We start from the raw sequence: 20,000 nt of genomic DNA on the forward strand, positions 1-20,000 counted from the left end.
ACGTCATTTTCTTTTTAACTACAATAGGTGGAATGTAAAGGGTTCGAAACGCAACACGTGGTTTGATATTGTTAATGTAATGTTTTCGATGCTATAATTCACTGGATTAGCTAAAACTGGAGTGCTGTGTAATATCGGAAAGCAGCCACCAATTAAAGATGAAGCCACACCCTCTTTGACAAATGGTTGACACATAATGGCAATACACATCGGCTTGAATGACAAAATCAATCGGAGGAGAGGACATGACGGAAATGACGACCTGGTGTATAAAAGCTGATTAAAAAATGTTGCATACATATCGAAAATAGGTATACATCTGAACCCAGGTATAACATATAATCCATTCTACATTCTACTTCGGCATTAATAAACTCTATACATTCAGTTTAAATACAACATAGCAAGTAGTGTTTTTTTTCTCCACAGCTACCTGATATCCGGGAACCCTGAGCCAAAAAGAACGGACAGCTTGTATAAACAAGCTTTTGTAATGAATCTGGCTTGTTGAAATTTGCAGATGAGAAGAGTTGATGAGGAAGAAAAACTGTTAGTTTAAGATATCATCTACCCGCAACAAGTTGTACACCTGCTGCACTCATTATTCAATGTTTCAGATTTAGCTCGAGATACCACAGAAGCTCGTCTCGTCAACTTAATGATGGCTTTGTAAAAATGAAGGTTGAACACCCGCTATGACACAGTTAACAGGTAGCATATAATACAATCGTAACTGGTTCTTTGAGTGGGTTTAGGGAAAGGACGTTATTCCCCTGTTGAGAACAGTGAATTTCAACGGAAACGCATGTCAGGGCTGACAGTGGTCTTCAGAAAATGGCAGGAGAATTAAATAAAAAAGGCCCTCTTTCTCCGGCTAAATATTGGCCTTAAAAGCCAATTTCATATTGCATTCGTCGGGACATCGATGAGTGTTAACTTCAACTGGTCACTTGGGCTATGGGCGCCTCTGACACTGTCTCGTGGCTGTGGTGACAGCTGTGCGTTGTGCACGCTTGTCTGAAATAGGCTATCGTGATACGCTCATGTCAGGTTCTGTCGTTATCTCTGATTGTGTATTATCCGCTTTTGATCACCCTTACTGGAAGATACCTATAGGTATAGCCTAACATCTGCGTACTTTTTTCACCATGAGATAAGCTATTCACATATGGGGAAGCACCTGTGTTTGTTGTCGGTTAGAACAAAGCCTGATTGCAAAATGTAAACAGCTAGGGTATGTGTCAGAGATGGCTTTTGAATATTGCTAGTTAATATGGCTGACAGCTCATTTATGACACACCATGTTATTATTTGGCCTTGTCTACTATGACTTCAAGAGGGTTATAGAACTTCTCACACCTTGTCGCCGTAGTCTTCGCTTTCTGAGGCCGAAGATTCTCACTTTGGAGAAGATGTCAACCAGGTTCCCATTGCAGAGACCCTTGTTCTTGCTGGGGCTTTTCCTCCTCCTGTTGGTAGAGGGTCGGTCTATATGTTGCTCCCGTGCCTGTCTCTTTTGCCGGATCAAACCGCTGGCAATAGCCGCTGCCATGTCTCAAACACAAGTGTTTAACTCCGAAGACAAAGCACAGTCAACACAAACACCCCTGCTTGTGTGCGCACTTTGATTATTGTCCCATTTTTGCGATGATGGTCAGTCCTTGGTATGTCAGGAATATTAATTCGTATTGTTCTATAATGTCCGATAATTACATTTTGTCGATGATATGAGACATTGCGCTGTCATAGTTCAGGCAGTTCTAACGTCGCTAAGGTACAGTCGTTAAAAAATCATATTTGCATTATGATTTGACCTCAGTTATAACGAAATGGTCTGAGAGGAATGGCTGGTTATTTGTCATACCTGCATATCGATTATTCGCATCAAAGCCTATGATATTTGTATTCCATTTCGTTCAGAAATGCATTGGGCTATTTCGTCTATATAGACATGCCCATGTTTAATGTTCCATTCACGCTCGTCCTCCGGTTTGCAGAAGTCAGAACCCTGGACAGCTGTGTCCACTCTCGGGTGTCGATCACCGCCAAACAAACAAAAGCGAATTTCTTGTAATTATGGTAGGGGAACGGACGTCCACCCGTCTCCCAGGTGGAACTTGGCGACAATAACGTCTCTGCTCACATATTCACCAAGTTTAGCATCGATCCGCGACACTTTTATGGAAATGTTTATTTATCCTGACAGCGTCCAGCATTTGGGGAGATATGTGTGCACAACGATAAGTGCAACGCCGGCCAAAAAGAGATAGTTATTGTGGGTATCACGAAGTCACTTGATTTCCAAGCAAATCTTCAAAGGAATCCTTTCCGAAACATCCACTGTTCCTATTCCAGTCACGGATTTTCAAATAAGATATGTAGGCTGTATTTGCCACAACACAACTTTCGCGGTCTAGACTAAAAACATAACCACAACTGACGCGACTCTGTGGAAATGACGTCTCGTTTGATAGCAGCATACAAATAAATTAAACTTACGAGGATCCCATGAGTATAAGAAAGAGTAAGGCGTTCGGAATTGTATATCCAGTCGGAAAAGAGAGCCTGCGCGTAATGGGAACGATAAAAATACGCAATTTCTCTACAATGCAAAGGCACAGTTTGCATGCACGCTCAACTCCCGCGCCACGGCAAAAAAAAAGGCACCCGGGCTTTTCACTTCACCCCACAGATCAATGCATCTCCGCCATCAACAAGTCTTAACGACCAACTCCTCCTTTGCAATCTTTTCAAAGGCGAGAAACCCACCCTTCGCTTAATCACAGCCGATGTCTGTGCTTCCACTGTGTTTGACTCTTTGCTGCGAGGTATTGGAATTCTGTGTAACGACTGTCTTTGCTATGGAATTAGAAACGCCTCCACTCAAACGTGCTCGCACCAGGAGTAGCTTCAGCAATAATCACAGATAATGGCGTGGAATGTCTTAATTTTAAGATAAAGCGAGAACAAGAATTACGCCACAATTATTTTCTTCCCCAGACTGACTTAGGGACCACGACTGCTTTTAGACCTCGGGGAGATCCGCTCAATTAGCGACCTGTTGTTTAGTATCATAACATGTTTTACTATAGCCTACTTTTCAATCGGCATAGACACACAATGTTTACAAATGTCTCTAATTTACACAAAATGTGACGAACGTGTGCAGATCAGTGGAGTGAAACGTCCGTGTTTATGGCGTGTCACTTAATGTGTATCATAGACGCACAGACTAAGATGACAAAACAGACCTCATAACGTTCTGGAGGGATCGTATTAATGTTATTAAAGGCCACAATCGGGGATAAACACTGCGACTGCAGACTCGCGCTTAGTTTACATCAGCATTTCAGCACCGTGGAGAGCTCCGTTTCGTTCTGCTGTCAGTAGCCTGCTTAGAAAACAACGAACTTCAGGCTTAGGCTACGTGAAGAAATAACACATGCATTTTTTTGAATATAGATAGCTCTATAAAGCCTGGTGGGCAAAATTATGAGAAGTTTTACGCCTCGATACATTTCTATTCTAGCCTACTCTATCCCCTTACATTCTCGATATTCAATTCTGATACACAATGATTTAAAGGTGGACGGGGAGCGAGTGTATTGTTGGGTAATACAACACTATATTAATTCCACATTTGGTATTTTCTCAGTTAGATTAATGTCTTTGAAGAGCCTCATCAAACACGTGGAATTAAAACGCAAGAGGGCCATCTGCTGTTTGTCCCTATAATGAAATGTTCCGCGCAACGCGAAGGCGGCGTGTGGTCTGCTCGCAGCCAACACCACGGGACCGCAACTGTTTAATATCCTCTTCACGAAGATGTATTTAGAAATGGCACTGGACAAAGGGAGGAGTTGGAATGATGTTTTCTCCATCGCACGTATCACTAAGGGCGCTATAATGTTGTTATTATAATATTACAAATTTAGGCGAAATGAGATTCTGGCTGAACCTGTAACCATGAAACAACACAGAGATAAACGACTACCTACAAAATGTTGGAAACCAGGCCTACTGTCTTTTTTGTAGATACAAGCCGTGCTCAGCAGACGAGTAACATGCGCGTTGTATTCATATTGCAATATGCCATAGTCTCAGTATTAAAATAATATCATTAATTCCATTCGCTCTTTGGCAGACACTGAAAATGGTCATTTCATATTACACAGATTTGACATAGATTCTATGGTCTATGTATCTGCATGCATTGAAAAGAGCTCATTCCCACTTGTTAAATCAAATTTGTGTGGAAACCCGTCGGGCATATTGAATTTTCCTAAACTCTGTGCTCGTGCTCTGGTTAGCGTGTCGGCCACGGAATGTCCTGCAGCGCACAACAATGTGATGCACGAACTTCAGGGGCAGGAATGCATTGCAGTTTGTACTGCCACCGACAGCGGACACTGTCAGCTAAACAATGACGCCACACAACAAACACTGTGTGGCGTCATATACAATATAAACTTTGCATAAAGCAGACATGCGATGATGATAATAATAAGGTATTAGATCATTTAGTGAAGTGATAACAATAAAAGTGTGTATGCATTTGAAGGCTACCATATTGCATACTTTTCGGTGCATAGTCCCCCTTACTGTAGTTTCAGCTGGAATTGCAACTCGTTCAGCAATAACCGCATTCTCATGCATAACTGTGATTCCCCTCGCATAAAATGCAAATGCTCAGAGACGCTTGCGAGGTTCTACATCTGCTAATTTAAATATCAAAAGGGTAGAGAGAAGAACTATTACTTTATTTCATTCTGACTAATTACTTGCTATGCCCCAAGTAAAAAAAAAAAAGTAGCATACTTGAAAAGAAATCCCACTGCTTGTGACACAGCCTGACACCTATGAGCTTCTGTTTGCACTCTCTGACCTGCGCTGAGTCCACCTAGGAGTTTTTTTCTTTCCTTCTTATTCTTCAGTCTCGGAAATTGCATAATAAATGATGCATGAAGGCAGTCACGGCAGATATTGTGCTGTTCCATATTCAGAAAGCCCGCAACCTCATGCTCCCTCTTGGTCTCAGCAATTACAGCGCAGCTACAAAAAAAGAAGCTTCAGACAAGAACGTCTGAATTCAGACCTGTATCCAAACACACCCAATTGTACTGAAATAATTCACCATATATTGTGCATATCTGCTAAAAGACTCTTAATTCAGTCATTTCTTAAGGTCATTAGACATGTAACCAGTAGACAAAAGGGAAAAAAGGAAAATAGTCAACCAGCCCCTGATATCAACCAGTGAGATCAACCTGTATCATTTTCCTTGGACACAGATGCGCCTTGGAAAACAGGGCTGTTTGACATTTTAATTTCCCAACAAACAGACCTGTCCAGAAGATAAGTGGTAAAGCCAAAATTACCTGTCTATGAGGAATAACCCATCAACGGCTGTACAAGACAGGAACATTATGAAGTAAACATCAGTACAGAAAAGATCAATGCACACGCCTAATGAGTTAAATACCCCTCCATATGCTTCTCACACCAAAATATTGATTCCTCTCTTTGGGAAAAACTAATCACTATCGATGTGTCATTATGTAACTGTAATCCACTTATATCTAATCTTTGAATAGGAGAGGGTGCACGTACCAATACGTCTTTTCCTTCGGAATGTGTGTGATTCCATGGCAAACCCATAGCCAATTCATTAGAGGGCAAGATCACTTCTCAGGCAGCCTTGAGTGTGGCTTCGACCCTCATTTATAGACTCTACATTTGGACATAACGTTGTTAAGTATCGTCTGACAGTCCGCCCCAAGCTGCCCAAATCAATTTCGGCGAGATCCACCACCTTTCCAAACAACTCAGCAAGGGGCACAGGACAAGTGCACCTCGAACACAGGGTTGGCTGACTCAGAGGTCTGGATTTGCCCAGACACAGGATATCCTCTACTTGGAGCTCTGGTAACCATGTTTATACAGACAAAAAGGCAACTCAGAGGAACCCCCAAAAGAATATTATTAAGAGACATCAAGAAGGATAAATCGTGAACTGATTATACAACTTTGGTGTCCTCCATTGAAGTGAGCTCTCTAATTTTAAGCAGCTTTAAGAGGCTCCATGCGGATTGAGAATGACATAAAAGAGCTGGCTTGGATAATGCAATTAAGAGTCTAAACTGGTATAGCAGATACTAAGTGAAATTAAAAAAGCCCACCTGTCAACTGTGCTCAAGGATCCAAAGAAAGGCTGACTGGCTGACAAATATGACTGCATTCCGAGCTAACTCAGTGTGTTTGGTTCTAGGAGTGCCCCCCCCCCCCCCCCCACACACACACACACACAGTCATGACAACTCCCATTCAAGGACATCAACTCTGACCAGACAGGGACCTAGAACATTAGCCCACAAAATCAGGGTACAAAAACACACACAGATAAATAGCCGTTGTTGATGAAGCCGCCCTGTCCATCGCTTCTGGGAAATGGCTGATTCAATTAGCCATGTCAACATTCCGGATATTTCTAATTGGAGCCAGATTATCTCGGGGGGATAAGGCCAGATGAGAGAGAAGGAGGCAAGGGGAGATTTTGTGTTTCATTTGCCTGAATCAAATTGCGGGATGCCACAGAGGTCAGAACAGGGACCTAATTTAATTGGGAGAAAGAGTAACGATTTAGAAGTCCTTTTAAGGCCACAAGCCCACTGACTAGAAATGTCACCCCCACAAACCACAACGCAGGAGGCACACCACCTCCCCAGTGGAGAAAGCCACGGCCCTTCATACAGTAATAGTGAGAGTCCACCAGAAACTGTAGAGGGAGAACAGAGTGCTGTCCTGACGCAGCGGGGGAAATCTCATATGCATATTCCCTGTGAGGAGGAGGTGGTGGGAGGAAGAAAGAGAGAGATAAAGAAAAAGGGAGAGAGAGTATGAGAAGGAGTGAGAGAGAGAGAAAGAGAGAGAGAGAGAATAAGAACCCTGGCAAGTCTTATTATCTCCACTTTTCTCTAAATGAGAACATGCCTCCTCTCCCCTCAACACCCCAGCAGAAGCTGATTAACCTTCAAAGTGCCACCTACTGTATTGCTGAGCAGAGTACACAATATGATAACAGCAGACGAGATTACCTGTCTGCCCATCATAATGAAAAATAAAGGATTTTGCTTGACAAAAGAACATGTTGGCACCCTCAAAGGAGAGCTCCCACGCACACAATTAAAGCAACACCAAAGAGTTTTTTGTACCTTAAAATAATGTCACAAATAGCTGGTTAGAATTGCACATACTACATTTAGTTTCAAGAAGAATGTTACAGAGAGACACTAAAGAGAGTGCACATTCACTGGAAATGAATGTGCATGCTCCTGAGACTTCATTGCCTAATTTTGAGAAAAGGGTATTAATTAAAGCTTCATTTTGAGAAAAGGGTATTCATTAAAACTACATTTTGTGCATTTAAGAGATAAAAACATTACATCATCATACATACACTGTAGGAACTGACTCAAACTCAGAGGGACCTCTGGGACCCTGAAGGTGATACACAAAGCAATGTTTTGAGTAATGTTGTGCTGAGTCTTGTTGTGTGGGCAATTTCTCACTGATTGGCTAACACGTTTGCTTTATCAGTGAGCAATTTTGGTCCAGAAGTTGCTCCATATACAGGGTTGGGTCAGATCTGATTACTTCAGGATTACTTTACACAACTTGCACACAACATACACAATCTTATTTTCCACTGTCTTTAATTCAAAGTTGTGGCGATATTGCCAAGTACTGAACGCATTTTTCCTGACTGGAACGGGTCTATCGGTTAACGTCGACGGCTCCTCCATCTTGGGTTTTGATTTTAACATTTTGTCAAGAAACTATACAGGCAATTGGATGATAATGACATCTAGTGGACAAAAACGAATGGGCTGTCAAACTAAAACATTAGCTAGGCTATCATAAAAAAGTTGCATGGTAAAATGTAATCAAGTAATCCCCAACAATGTATAACACCAAATCAGAAAAAGTTGGGATGTTGCGTAAAATGCAAAAAAAAAACATAATGTGATAATATAATATAAGTCTTGTAAACCCATATTTAGCAGCGAAAAGGACATAAACAACATATCAAATGTTGAAAATGAAAATTCTGACTATTTCATGGAAAATATATGATCATTTTGATTTTCATGTCAGCATTCCCATTCCTGCCCGATATAGGATTTCAGTTGCTCAACAGTATGAGGTATTCTTAATCATGTTTTTCATTCCATGATGCACCTAATTTGACAGGTCTTGAGTGCAGACAGATTCATTTTGGCATTATTTTCAAATATTCAAGGTCTTTGCCATACTGCCTGGATGGCAGTATATGTTGCTCAAAACCTGTATACATCATTCCGATTTGATTGTGCCTTGCCAGATGTGCAAGATGCCCATGCTGTAAGGCACTAATGCACCTTTACACCGTCATAGATGTTGGGTTTCGAATTGAGGACCAAAACAAGATGGAAAGATTGGATGCTCGGATAGGTCCTCTCCTCTTTAGCCCAGATGAGTCCATGATTTCCAAAAAGAATTGCAAATGTTGATTGGTCTAACCACAGGACCTTTTTCCACGTTACCTCAGTCCATTTTAAACAAGTTCAGGCTCAAATAAGACGGTGGTATTTCTGTATCATGTCTAAATACAATTTTGGCTGTTAAAGTTTAAGGCTGGTAAAGTAAAGTTTAAAGTAAAAATTCCGGTATTTAGCACTTTGAGTCCCTTTTCTGGTTTGTTTTGGATGAACTAGAGTGGTGGACACCGAAATTTTGACGATTGGTCCTGTCTCGACTTTTCTAACTCGTTTTGAATCACCTTTGACTTCTCAGAGTGGCTGCAAACAGGCATATTGTAGGCTACTCAAACATGTCCTAAAACAACCCTTAACGTTCGTTTTCAAAACTGTGCAACTCACTGAGTGGTTAGTGGTGTTCGTTGATTATTAAAAGCAAATACATCGGCGCAATGTATGATTTCCAGCCGTCTTATTTGCTATTGTGGAACTATTCACAACCGCTCAATATTTGAACCTGAAGCATAGACGGTGGCGCAGTAATATCAACGTGCAATGAGTCTTCCAACAGAAATCAATGGGATTTTACAAAATGCCAAATAAAACACGACAGAAACTGTATTTCGCTACGCTACTTGTTTTGGAACATCAACGAACACCACTAACCACTCGGTGAGTTGCACAGTTTTGAAAATGAACGTTAAGGGTTGTTTTAGGACATGTTTGAGTAGCCTACAGTATGCCTGCTGGTAGCCACTCTGACTAGTCAAAGGCGATTCAAAACGAGTCAGAAAGGTCGAGACAGGACCAATCGTCAAAATTTCGGTGTCTACCACTCTAGTTCATCCAAAACAAACCAGAAAAGGGACTCAAAGTGCTAAATACCGGATTTTTCCTTTAAGGCTGGTAAAGTTTACTCAAGCATTTCTGAATTGAGTATCGAACTGTGCTCATAGACAATGGATATCAGAGGTTTTCCTGAGCTCGATGGTGTTTCAAGAGCCCACCTAACCCTAACCCTTGCCTAACCCTAGTGCCTTCCATGCAGCACTGCCTGGAAGATGACGTTGGGGGCTTAAAACACCAAGAGACTTTTGGCGAGCCCATACAATCATTTTCTTTACAGAAACAGGTCTGGTTTTAATGCAGTGCCATCTGAGGTCCAACAGACCATGGCCATCCAATATTGCTTTTCAGCTCTATCCCTAGTTTGCAAAGTCATTGCGCAACTTTTCCAGCATTTTGTTACCCACGTCTTTTGAAACTTTTTTTGAAACGCGTTGCATCAAATTCAAAATAAACATATATTTTCCATGAAATAGTCAAATTTGTAATTTTCAACATTTGATAATGTCTGTGTCCTTTTGGTAACTAAATAGGGCCTATTTAGGGCAGCCGTGGCCTACTGGTTAGCACTTCGGACCTGTAAACGGAGGGTTGCCGGTTCGAACCCCGACCAGTAGGCACGGCTAAAGTGCCCTTGAGCAAGGCACCTAACCCCTCACTGCTCCCCGAGCGCCGCTGTTGCTGCAGGCAGCTCACTGCGCCGGGATTAGTGTGTGCTTCACCTCACTGTGTGTACACTGTGTGCTGTGTGTGTTTCACTAATTCACGGATTGGGATAAATGCAGAGACTAAATTTCCCTCACGGGATCAAAAGAGTATATACTTATATGAGTTTAAGAGATTTGCAGATCATTACATTCTGTTTTTATTCACATTTTACACGACATCACAACATCTGATTAGGGGTTGCAACTATAATCTGATTACACTTTTTTTGTAATCTGGGCTGATTATAGTTACTTGATTTTTGTAATCTGATTATGTAATTCAGATTACATGGAATCCATTACTACTCAACCCTGTCCATATATAATCCCTACTCTGCCAGTGAAGAAAAGATGGGGACACAAAGGCTTATGCTGTGGCTTACTTCACCAACTCAACCAGCTTTCATACATAAACGTGATCATTTTACAATTCAATTCAAATCAAGCTTATTTATATGGCACCAAACAATTGAAACAACAGAGCCCCTTACAGCCTGGCTTTTTTACAATCAATTTTGGATACTTTTTGTTTCAGATCAAATTAATGTATTTTCCATATACTAACAAAAGAAACCCGAGCACGCACAGATCTTTGACAGGTGTTGTTCAGGAGGCATATTAGTCAGGCCTGGAGCTGTGAGCTGTAGATTGGCATTTACCACACAGCTGCTCTATGGAAACAACAAAGTGGACTGACCACAACAACAAAAACAACAACAACAACAACAAGCCATCAGGACCCGACTGAGATGAGAGAGGGAGAGCGAAGCAGACAGCACTTGTGTGGCCACAATTAAAAAACAGAGCCGAGGTGAGAGAGTCATCAGATCAATAGGAAAGCAGGAGAAAATTACCGCTGAGGGGTGTTGCCATTTAGGCTGACATTTGAATATGAACAGGGAACGTTATTAAAGAGGCGACTAAGGCAAATGGGCTTTATTGCTTTGTGATTTGCTCACAGGGCCCCATAGAGACGTGAGGGAACACATTTGCTTATTGGCTTTAAGACAAGTTGCCCCATTTCATCTCAGTGGAAAGCATTTATTTACTGCGGCAGATTAACAGAGGTAGATTCGCTGGAGTGTGGCTGTGGCAGAAAGACAATGAAACTGTTCAATAGGTGTCCTTTAGAAAATAAAAAAATTAAAGACAAAAATAAGTAATTTGCTTTTTCTTCAACAATGGCCACCAAAGTTGCAAAACAAGTTGATATTCCTTTCATAAGCACATAACATTGTGAGTATCAGACACACCCTCAAGCCACTAGTCAGTTGCATGACAATCTAGTTAATAGACATTGCCAGAACTACACAGACTCACAGCTGTGGACTCTGCACTACATTTCTCCGAGACTGTTTTAAGAAAATTAAAACACATTGCAAAGGAAAGCTCTCCTCAACAGCTGCTGGTCGCCTAATTGAAACTCAGCAGGTCAGGGTCGCCAGACTAAAGTTGGTCAGCTGGACAAGCTCGACGGAAGTAAGAGCAGAAGAGAGTGCTGACCTAAACAGCCAGGGTTAGGACACGTAGTAAACACAGACGCAGATGTAAAGACAGCGAACGAGGGAAGACATGAATGATAAGAAGGTTGAGGGCAAAAATGGGGGAGAAGGAGGACAGATGAAGGGACCATGGAGAAATGGTAGGAGGGGTAGAGTACAGCATTGAAGTGTGGAAGGAGAGACTGCAGTGGGGTGGCGAGGGATGAGAGGCACATGGCCCAACCCAACCCAGCTCCTTTGATCTTATTTGAAATGTGCGCTGTCTAAAACTGTCTTGTCAGCATGAGGGGTTTTTTATAAAAAAAAAAGAGAGAAGATGCTCATCGGAGAAGCTCCGGGCTGAGTTTGTGAATATCAATTAACCAGTACACATACTCCCCACTACATACACACACACACACACACACACACACACACACACACAAACACACACACACACGCACACAAACACACACACACAGACACTCATGCACACCACTGCAAACCCCTATTCTCTAGGCTGCTGAGAGGCTGCAGAGTATGCGGTTGGAGTTGGTGGAGGAGAGGGGAGTAGGAGGGGGCACAGGAGGGAGGACTGGTTGGAAGGTGGGTGGGGGGGGGCGGGTTAGTGCTCTAAGCTCTCCCAGGAAACCCGAGGGATCTCCAACAGCACGGAGGCGGCCAACAGTGTGCAGCCCCTGCAGAAAGACATGCAGGCTCAGCCCAGAGTATCAATATGCAGAGCAGAGAGCTGCTGTGCACAGAGATGGCTGGTGCATTAACATTTAGAAATAATAAAAAAAAAGAAACACAAGATAGACAAACAAACATGGATTCCTGCTGGTTTAAGGACATAGAGAATGGTGTCTGATGGTGTGTGTGTGTGTGTGTGTGTGTGTGTGTGTGTTAATGTGAGCCTGCAGCGCCCAGTGATCTCATCTTATCTGTTGGTTCTCCTGCGGAGACGGTGACAAATCCAGGTGTGTCACGATCCTAATCAGTGGCGCTCTGGCTCCCTGATCATCTGCGCGGGGCACATCAAGCCAAACATGCACTGATATCCCCCACCTCTGTCCTGATGACAGCTCTCTCTACGATAATGTCTTCAGGACATATTCGAATACCCATTCTCTGAATGCACCGCAAAAACGAAGATCAAATTATTTAAAAATGATTACAGTGCACGCGGCATAAGTACGGCATGTCAGGTTTTTTTCTGGTGGTTGCTGTAAGATGTTCCTTTGCATCTCTTAGATATCTGATCCCTCATTACAGCTAAGCTTCGCCGGTGCGCTCGTAACTTTTATTTCCTGCTTACTTGGCAAGTCTTCTCTTGCAAAAAAAAAAAAGAAACACAAGGCAATCTCGCTCTGCCAGTACCGTAAACAAGGGCTCAATAGGCAAGTGTTTAAGGGCTATTGAAAGGCTTCCCACGTCCTATAACGCACATCTGAAGGCTAGGCTAGGTGGGTGCAGTACCCGGGTGGTACCTGCTGGCCAAGCAACAATGCAGACGCCCACCCACAGGGCGCCTCCGCCAACCTGAGTAGGCTCCGATCAAAGAGAGGGAGGGAGAGAGAGAGAGAGAGAGAGAGAGAGAGAGAGACTGTGCAGGGAGCACCAGAGACTCTCCAGCAAAGCCTGCAGGACTACCGCCCCCACATACACAGTGCAAAACCCAACAGCACCCCAGCAGAGGGTAGAGGGGTAGAGAAAAAGAGAGAGAGAGAGAAAGAGAGAGAGGTAAAGGAAATGGTGGAGAAAGAGATGGGGGAAAGAGGGGAAAGAAAAAGCAAATGAGACAGAGAGATAACTAGAAGGAGAGATATAGACCTTGGCCACCACAGAATATTCTACAGTACATGACAGAGCCAATCACAAGGATGCTTCTTCTTTAGTCTGGAATTTAAGACGACTGCCTCCAACACCCACACAGCCGAAAATCTCAACCAGAAAAAAATGGCTTAATTCCCTTATTCCTACACATAATCTCCTTAAGACTCGGGCTGCACAATAGCGTTAAACAGTTTTTCCTTTTTCTTGCTTTTTCTGCCCTGTTTCTGCAAGGCCATATGCAATCCTTTGTCTCTGCAGGCACACATATAAATATTCTACACTTTTGTTGAACTGTAAAAAAAAAAGCCTTAACTTTGTTAGAGATTTTCCATCCAGTGTACTTTTTAGCTTGCTACCACTGACCAGGGCTGTGCTTGTAAACTACTTATAAACATAAGCTAACAATTAGCGAATCAATTAATGACCGCCTACTCATTCTAATGGGGCTGTGTGTATTATGAATCCAGCCACTCATGTTGATCATTTGTGACTACCACCCATAATTGCCTCATGCGAGGTGAGCTGCATATCTTTCCTGAAGGGTCTGATTACACTCCGCCACCAAACGAGCTGTTCAATCATCGCCCCGCTGCTCTGAACCAATTATGAAAAGTTAATTAGGCCCTAATGACGAGCAATGATGTGGGAAGAGCCGGAGACTCTGTCCAGGCCTTGACCCTTCGAGCTCGATCTCTCTCTCACTTCCTGGATACTGATTTGAGGGAATAGACCCTTTCAACAATAAAAACAAAAACAATGCTTGAACGTTCTATTTGGGCCCCAATCTACTTCCTCTGCATTAAGATAACATATGGAATGTTAAAAAGGAAGCCTTGTGGGGCCAACTATGATGCTGATAATGGAACTCTCTTGAAAGGGTCTATAGGCTCATGCTCTCCTTCTTTCCTTTCCATTTACATCCCCCCCCCCCTCTCTCTCTTTTATAGATGGGACTGAGAGAGGAATCTGAGATAAGACACAGAGGCCAGGGGGGGAATGATTAAAGGAAATGGGACTCTGCCCTCGGCTGCAGTTATCGCCATCAAAACGACACCCACCATACTGTCTGAAGACTGCCGAGGCTATAAACGTCTGATCCTAATGACTCACTTTTGTCACAGGGGGTGATAGGGAAACACCATAGGCTTGGTATGGATCAGTGGCACACTGTGGTCATTTCCATTGTTGGGATGTACAAGGAAGGGAATGGGCTTTTGGAATAACTATTGCATTTGTCGTAATGTGATGGAGTTTGTGTGATCTCTGTGATAATGCGTATATTGAAGTAAAAGACAATAAATGGTGATACAGAGGTACTGATAGGATAGGATGGGATAGGGTAGGATAGGAGATTCAATGAGAGAAGAAAGGAGAAGAGACAGAACAGATCAAACAATCCCCCCCCAACACACACACACACACACACACACACACACACACGCGCGCGCGCGCACACACACACACACACACACACACACACACACACACACACACACACACACACACACACACACACACACACACACACAGAGTATTATTCACAATTGTGGTTCTGATGTGTGCTAAGCTATTTTCCCCAGTAATTATAAGAGCCTCAGTCCATCCACTATGAAATCTACTAGTGGCCTTTAAAAGTGATGCAGGGAACTATTTAATGGGACCTGTTCTGCTCCCCAGGGAGGTGATATATAACACTGCCCAGTGGTCTGTAAAGAGTAGGGGCAGAGGAGAGAGAAGGAGCGAGGGAGGGAGAGAGGGAGAAGAAGAGGTGGAGGAGGACAGATGAAAAGAGGGATGTGTGAGAGAAAGAGAAAAGAGGGACAGAGAAACTGGAAGGAAAGAAATTAAAGCATACAAGGAGCAAAGAACAAATCTCAGGAGAGCATTTAGCGTTGGGGGGGGGCTATAGCAGCCTTGACCATCACCCATACCCCCCCTCCCCCCAAACACACACACACACACACACAGCCTCTGCAGTGCGAAGAGATGGTCCCCCATGCTTGAGCGCCATGTCAGTGTTTCTGTTTAACGCTGACACTCTCACAGTGGGGGACCACTGACCAGACGCAGGGCCTCACAGCTAATGCCCACCAGGCTGCTTAACGTTGGTGTCAGCTACACACACACACACACACACACACACACACACACACACACACTCACGCACACACACACACACACACACACACACACACACACACACCACACACACACACACTCACACATACACACACACACACACACCACACACACACACACACACATAAGCACACATACAAACGCATACATATGTACATAAACACACACACACTCACACATAAACACACCCACACACACACACACACATCAGCCATGCTTTGTTAATCATAATACCTGTTTACATAATGGAAGTGGGCTGCCATGCCCTGGTTAAACAAACAAGCAGTTCTGCCCCAACGACCCAAACCGTATCTGACAGATTTATGGCTCTGGTGATGTCCCACACTCAGAGGGTGAAGATAAACAACACAAAAAGACAACAAACCAACACCGCTGGCTGCTACACAGAGAGCAGTGGGGAGGATTTGAGGATGGGCGGAACAGACACGTACTGTACAAATGCCAAGCAAGAGATCTACACGACCTGCCATGGGCTGCCTTCAGTAAGGAGAGGGAGGGATGGGGAGGGGGGTGGAAGGGAGGCCAGAGGAGGAGGAGAAGGAGGAGGGTGCTGGTTGAACTTGTGATGCAGCACAAATAGGAGCGCTTGTTTCGGATGAGTGGAGGGGTTGCACAGTGTCGGATGAGTGGAGAGGTTGCACAGTGTCTGATGTGCGGCAACTGGAGACAGATGCCATTAGACATCAGGAAATGCTCACTGCCTCTCTCTCTCTCTCTCTGTCTCTCTCTCTCTCTCTCACACACACACACACACACAAACACGTATACAGACACACAATGTATAGCTCCCTCTCCCTCACTCCCTCCTCTCCACCAGGAGTCTTGAGAAGGTGAGTTGATGGGCGTGCCTGCTGAACTGACCGCCCAGTGGCACACGTTGCAGGGTATTATTTTAAGGGCTCTTATTTTAGGGTGTTCATTTATTTAACAGGAGTGGGGCAAAATGCATGCGGCTAACCCTAAAAGCAGGCGCGTCTGGTTTGACTGTGGCCGTCTCTAAACTACAGAGTCAGTTTCTGTGGCTGTACGTCTATGTGAATGTGTATAACATTCACATTGTATATGTACAATGTGCAGTATGTGTACATATGTGCATGAATATGAGTGTATGTATGGTGTGTGTATGAATATAATGTTTACTGTATGTATATGATTATGGCATGGTTCATGGTTCTGGTCCATCATGAAGGCCATATGATCCAGTGCAGAGTGGTTCTGCTGTTTGACATGCAGCTCTCTCCACCACTCATGACAACACACGCTTCACTCCATCTGAACACAGCGTCTGCAAACACACACCTAACTGGATTACCACCGGTGGAAGCGTATATTGGCTCTGTACAAAGAATGACACATTTTACACAAACACACACAACACACACACACACACACACGTGCGAGAACATATGTATGTGCAAACACACACACACACACACTCATGCAAACACCAATGTGCACACACACACACACACACACACACACACACACACACACACACACAGTAGGCTCTCTCCCCTCAGTTCTTTACTCCCAGTTACCAAAAAGAATACAATCTAGTAAATAAAAGACATCTGTTATAACAGATTTCAAGTCAATAACTCTATAACAGGACGTCTATGACTTCTTTAAAATTGACCAAAGTTGCACAAATGGTCACTGTCATGTGCTTAAGGCAGCAAACGTGTATGCAATGGTCACAATGGTTGATTATGGCCGCCGTGCAGTTACTGTAATCCAGGCTCCAGCACCAGCTGCACTGGAATGGAATGGAAATCTATTTATTTGAAGCAGGGACAGTGCACAAAAAATACTGGGATCCAAGAAAATATGTCTTGGGCCAGGTTGTAGCAGCAATTGCTAATTTGCACGAGAAGAGACCGCATGATCACTTTTTATTCTGTGGTTTTTGAAACATGAACAGAAATGAGTGAATGCTTTTAGTCCATCAGTCCAACAAATCCCTTCAATCCACTATGGCATTCGGCGTACTCACAAATGATGTGAGATGTGAAATGATGAATCACTTTTCATGACAAATCTTTATATGTACTATAACTACAATATTTTCACGTCATATCCACATCACTATGTCCTCACCCATAATAGAGAGCAGCCACAGCTCTTGTGGCTGCTCTTTACTTTATTGACCACAAGAGGGCAGCCAAGAGCACAGAAGCCGAGGGAAAGGCTCGTGCTGAGAGGGGAAGAGGCCACAGCAAACACTCAGACTGAGCCAGTTACTGCTAGGAGCTGACGCAGAGCCATTCATTCATACTGTGGCTGATGCAGACTCACTATCTCTCTCTCTCTCTCTCTCTCCTTCCTTCTCTCTCTCTCTCTCTCTCTCTCTCTCTCTCTCTCTCTCTCTCTCTCTCTCTCTCTCTCTCACACACACACACACAACCACACAGCTTCATCAAACACAGAGGGGTCATGTAAGAACTCACTGGTCAGTCACCATAGCACTGATGTCAGATTTGAATCTTTTCACTAACTCCATCGCTTCTAAATCACTCATTGAACACATCAGGGGCTAAAAGTCCTTTGAGTGCGTATCACCACTTTCATGGAGCTAAACACATCAGCTAGCATATCGTGCTGCACACATTGTTAAATCAAATCATGTCACATAATTTTTTTATGAACATGACATTAAACGCATCAACGATCATGTCACTGTCACATTCAATAGACTGTGTTGGTTACTAGGGATAACACAAGCTGGAGAGAAAGAAAGAGAGAGAGAGAGAGAGAGAGAGAGAAAGAGAGAGAGAAAGAGAGAGAGAGAGAGAGAGAGAGAGAGAGAGAGAGAGAGAGAGAGAGTGTGTGTTTGTGTGTGTCAGGATTTAATGGCAAAGATGCCCTCATGTGGTCAGCAGGACATACTTCAGAGAGAGAGGGGGGGGGGGGGGATACACACACACACACATGGGTATATGATGGGTACATGCACACACAGACACACAAGCACGAACACACACACACACACACACACACACACACACACACACACACACACACACACAGAGAAAGAGAAAGAGTGACTCAGGTCACACTCACACATTTACAAAAATCCTCACAAGCATATGGTTCAGCACCTCTTTCTTCACAACACACACACACACAACACACACACACACACACACACAGAGAGAAAGACAGAGACACGACACACAGACACACACACACACACACACACACATTACTGTAATGTCTCTCCTCCCTCCACAGCAAGAGCTCTCCTCCCACTGCACTCTATGATCAGTCCAACTATGTTGTCACTATAACCAGTTGGACTATATTCACTTCAATTGTTTTTCAATTAGATAAAAAGAGGGAGCCCAACACCCCCCAACCCCAAACATCCCCACCCCACCGCACCCCCACTCTTGTCCGATTGGCCCGGTCAATGTTGTAAAACAAGCGATTGATTGACTGTCCTTTGGTGACCTGGCACAATGTTATTAGCTGGAGATCATTTCGAAGCAGGACACTTGGGAGTGTGTCATTGTCATTTCCGAGTGTTACACAACGCACGCTTGTTCCATGCATGGGCCAACGGCTCCGCGCGCCATAGATTTACACCGCAGGCACACACGCGCTTTTCCGATAGCAGTCGGTCACTCACTGCACCAGATATGGACTGTCTCACCCAGGCCTAATTAACTAATGCTTACAGTACAGTGTTTGTGTGTGTGTGTATGTGTGTGTGTACACATGTACATGAGGGTTTGTATGTTTGTGTGTGTACATGTGTGTGTGTGTGTGTGTTTGTGTGTGTACATGTGTGTGTGTGTCTCAGTGTCCTGCATACTGAACGCTTTGTGCATCAAGGTGAGTGGGCTAGCCTGCCTCCCCCTCACTGATGAATCAGTCCTGTTCCGGAACATTCCAGGAAGAGCTATTCAGGGGAAAGTAGCCCCTGTCACAGTAGGCCATTTGTAAAAATGTCGCTGATTTCGCTTGCATTTTAATTGACCAGGGGTCACATGGACAGACACAGAATTCATAGCCAGGATACATCCTTCTTGAGTCGTGTCATGTTTTATCTGCTTTTGAGAGAGGACATTAGAACAATTAAACTCATTAACACTGTGGTAACAACTCAAGAGTCCTTTTAGGCTCACTAAAGAGTACTTACAAAGAAAAGCATTTGATTTCTGTCTCCCTGTCTTTTGATGATTTGATAAATGTATGTATGTAACTCCCTGTGTGTGTGTGTGTGTGTGTGAGTGTGTGTGTGTGTGTGTGTGTGTGTGTGTGTGTGTGTGTGTGTGTGTGTGTGTGTGTGTGTGTGTGTGTGTGTGTGTTAAACAGTTTCACATGCCTCAATCAATTATTTCCCCCTGCACATCTCCACAAGGCAAAAGGCACTGTGCTCTCTGCCCCAGCACATACCAGAGGGAAATAAGAGATGAGCAATGGGACGAATCAAAGAGCTCACGTTATCCTCA

General features: G+C 43.7%; 1 protein-coding gene across 4 annotated transcripts in view; it reads right to left on the reverse strand.

Annotated features, from left to right (window-relative positions):
- Positions 1–20,000, reverse strand: part of fgf14 (fibroblast growth factor 14) — a 168,962-nt gene that overhangs the window by 63,778 nt on the left and 85,184 nt on the right. Inside the window, exon 1 of one of the 4 annotated variants that reach the window (XM_042077807.1) lies at positions 1,360–2,763. The exons of the other annotated variants lie outside the window; for them this stretch is intronic. Coding sequence (XP_041933741.1) covers positions 1,360–1,552 — 193 coding nt within the window. The 5' untranslated portion in view covers positions 1,553–2,763. Of the gene's footprint in view, positions 1–1,359; positions 2,764–20,000 lie in introns of those variants that run through there. 4 annotated transcript variants of the gene reach the window in all.

Source organism: Alosa sapidissima, chromosome 2 (assembly GCF_018492685.1).
Source record: "Alosa sapidissima isolate fAloSap1 chromosome 2, fAloSap1.pri, whole genome shotgun sequence".
Taxonomy (NCBI): Eukaryota; Metazoa; Chordata; class Actinopteri; order Clupeiformes; family Clupeidae; genus Alosa; species Alosa sapidissima.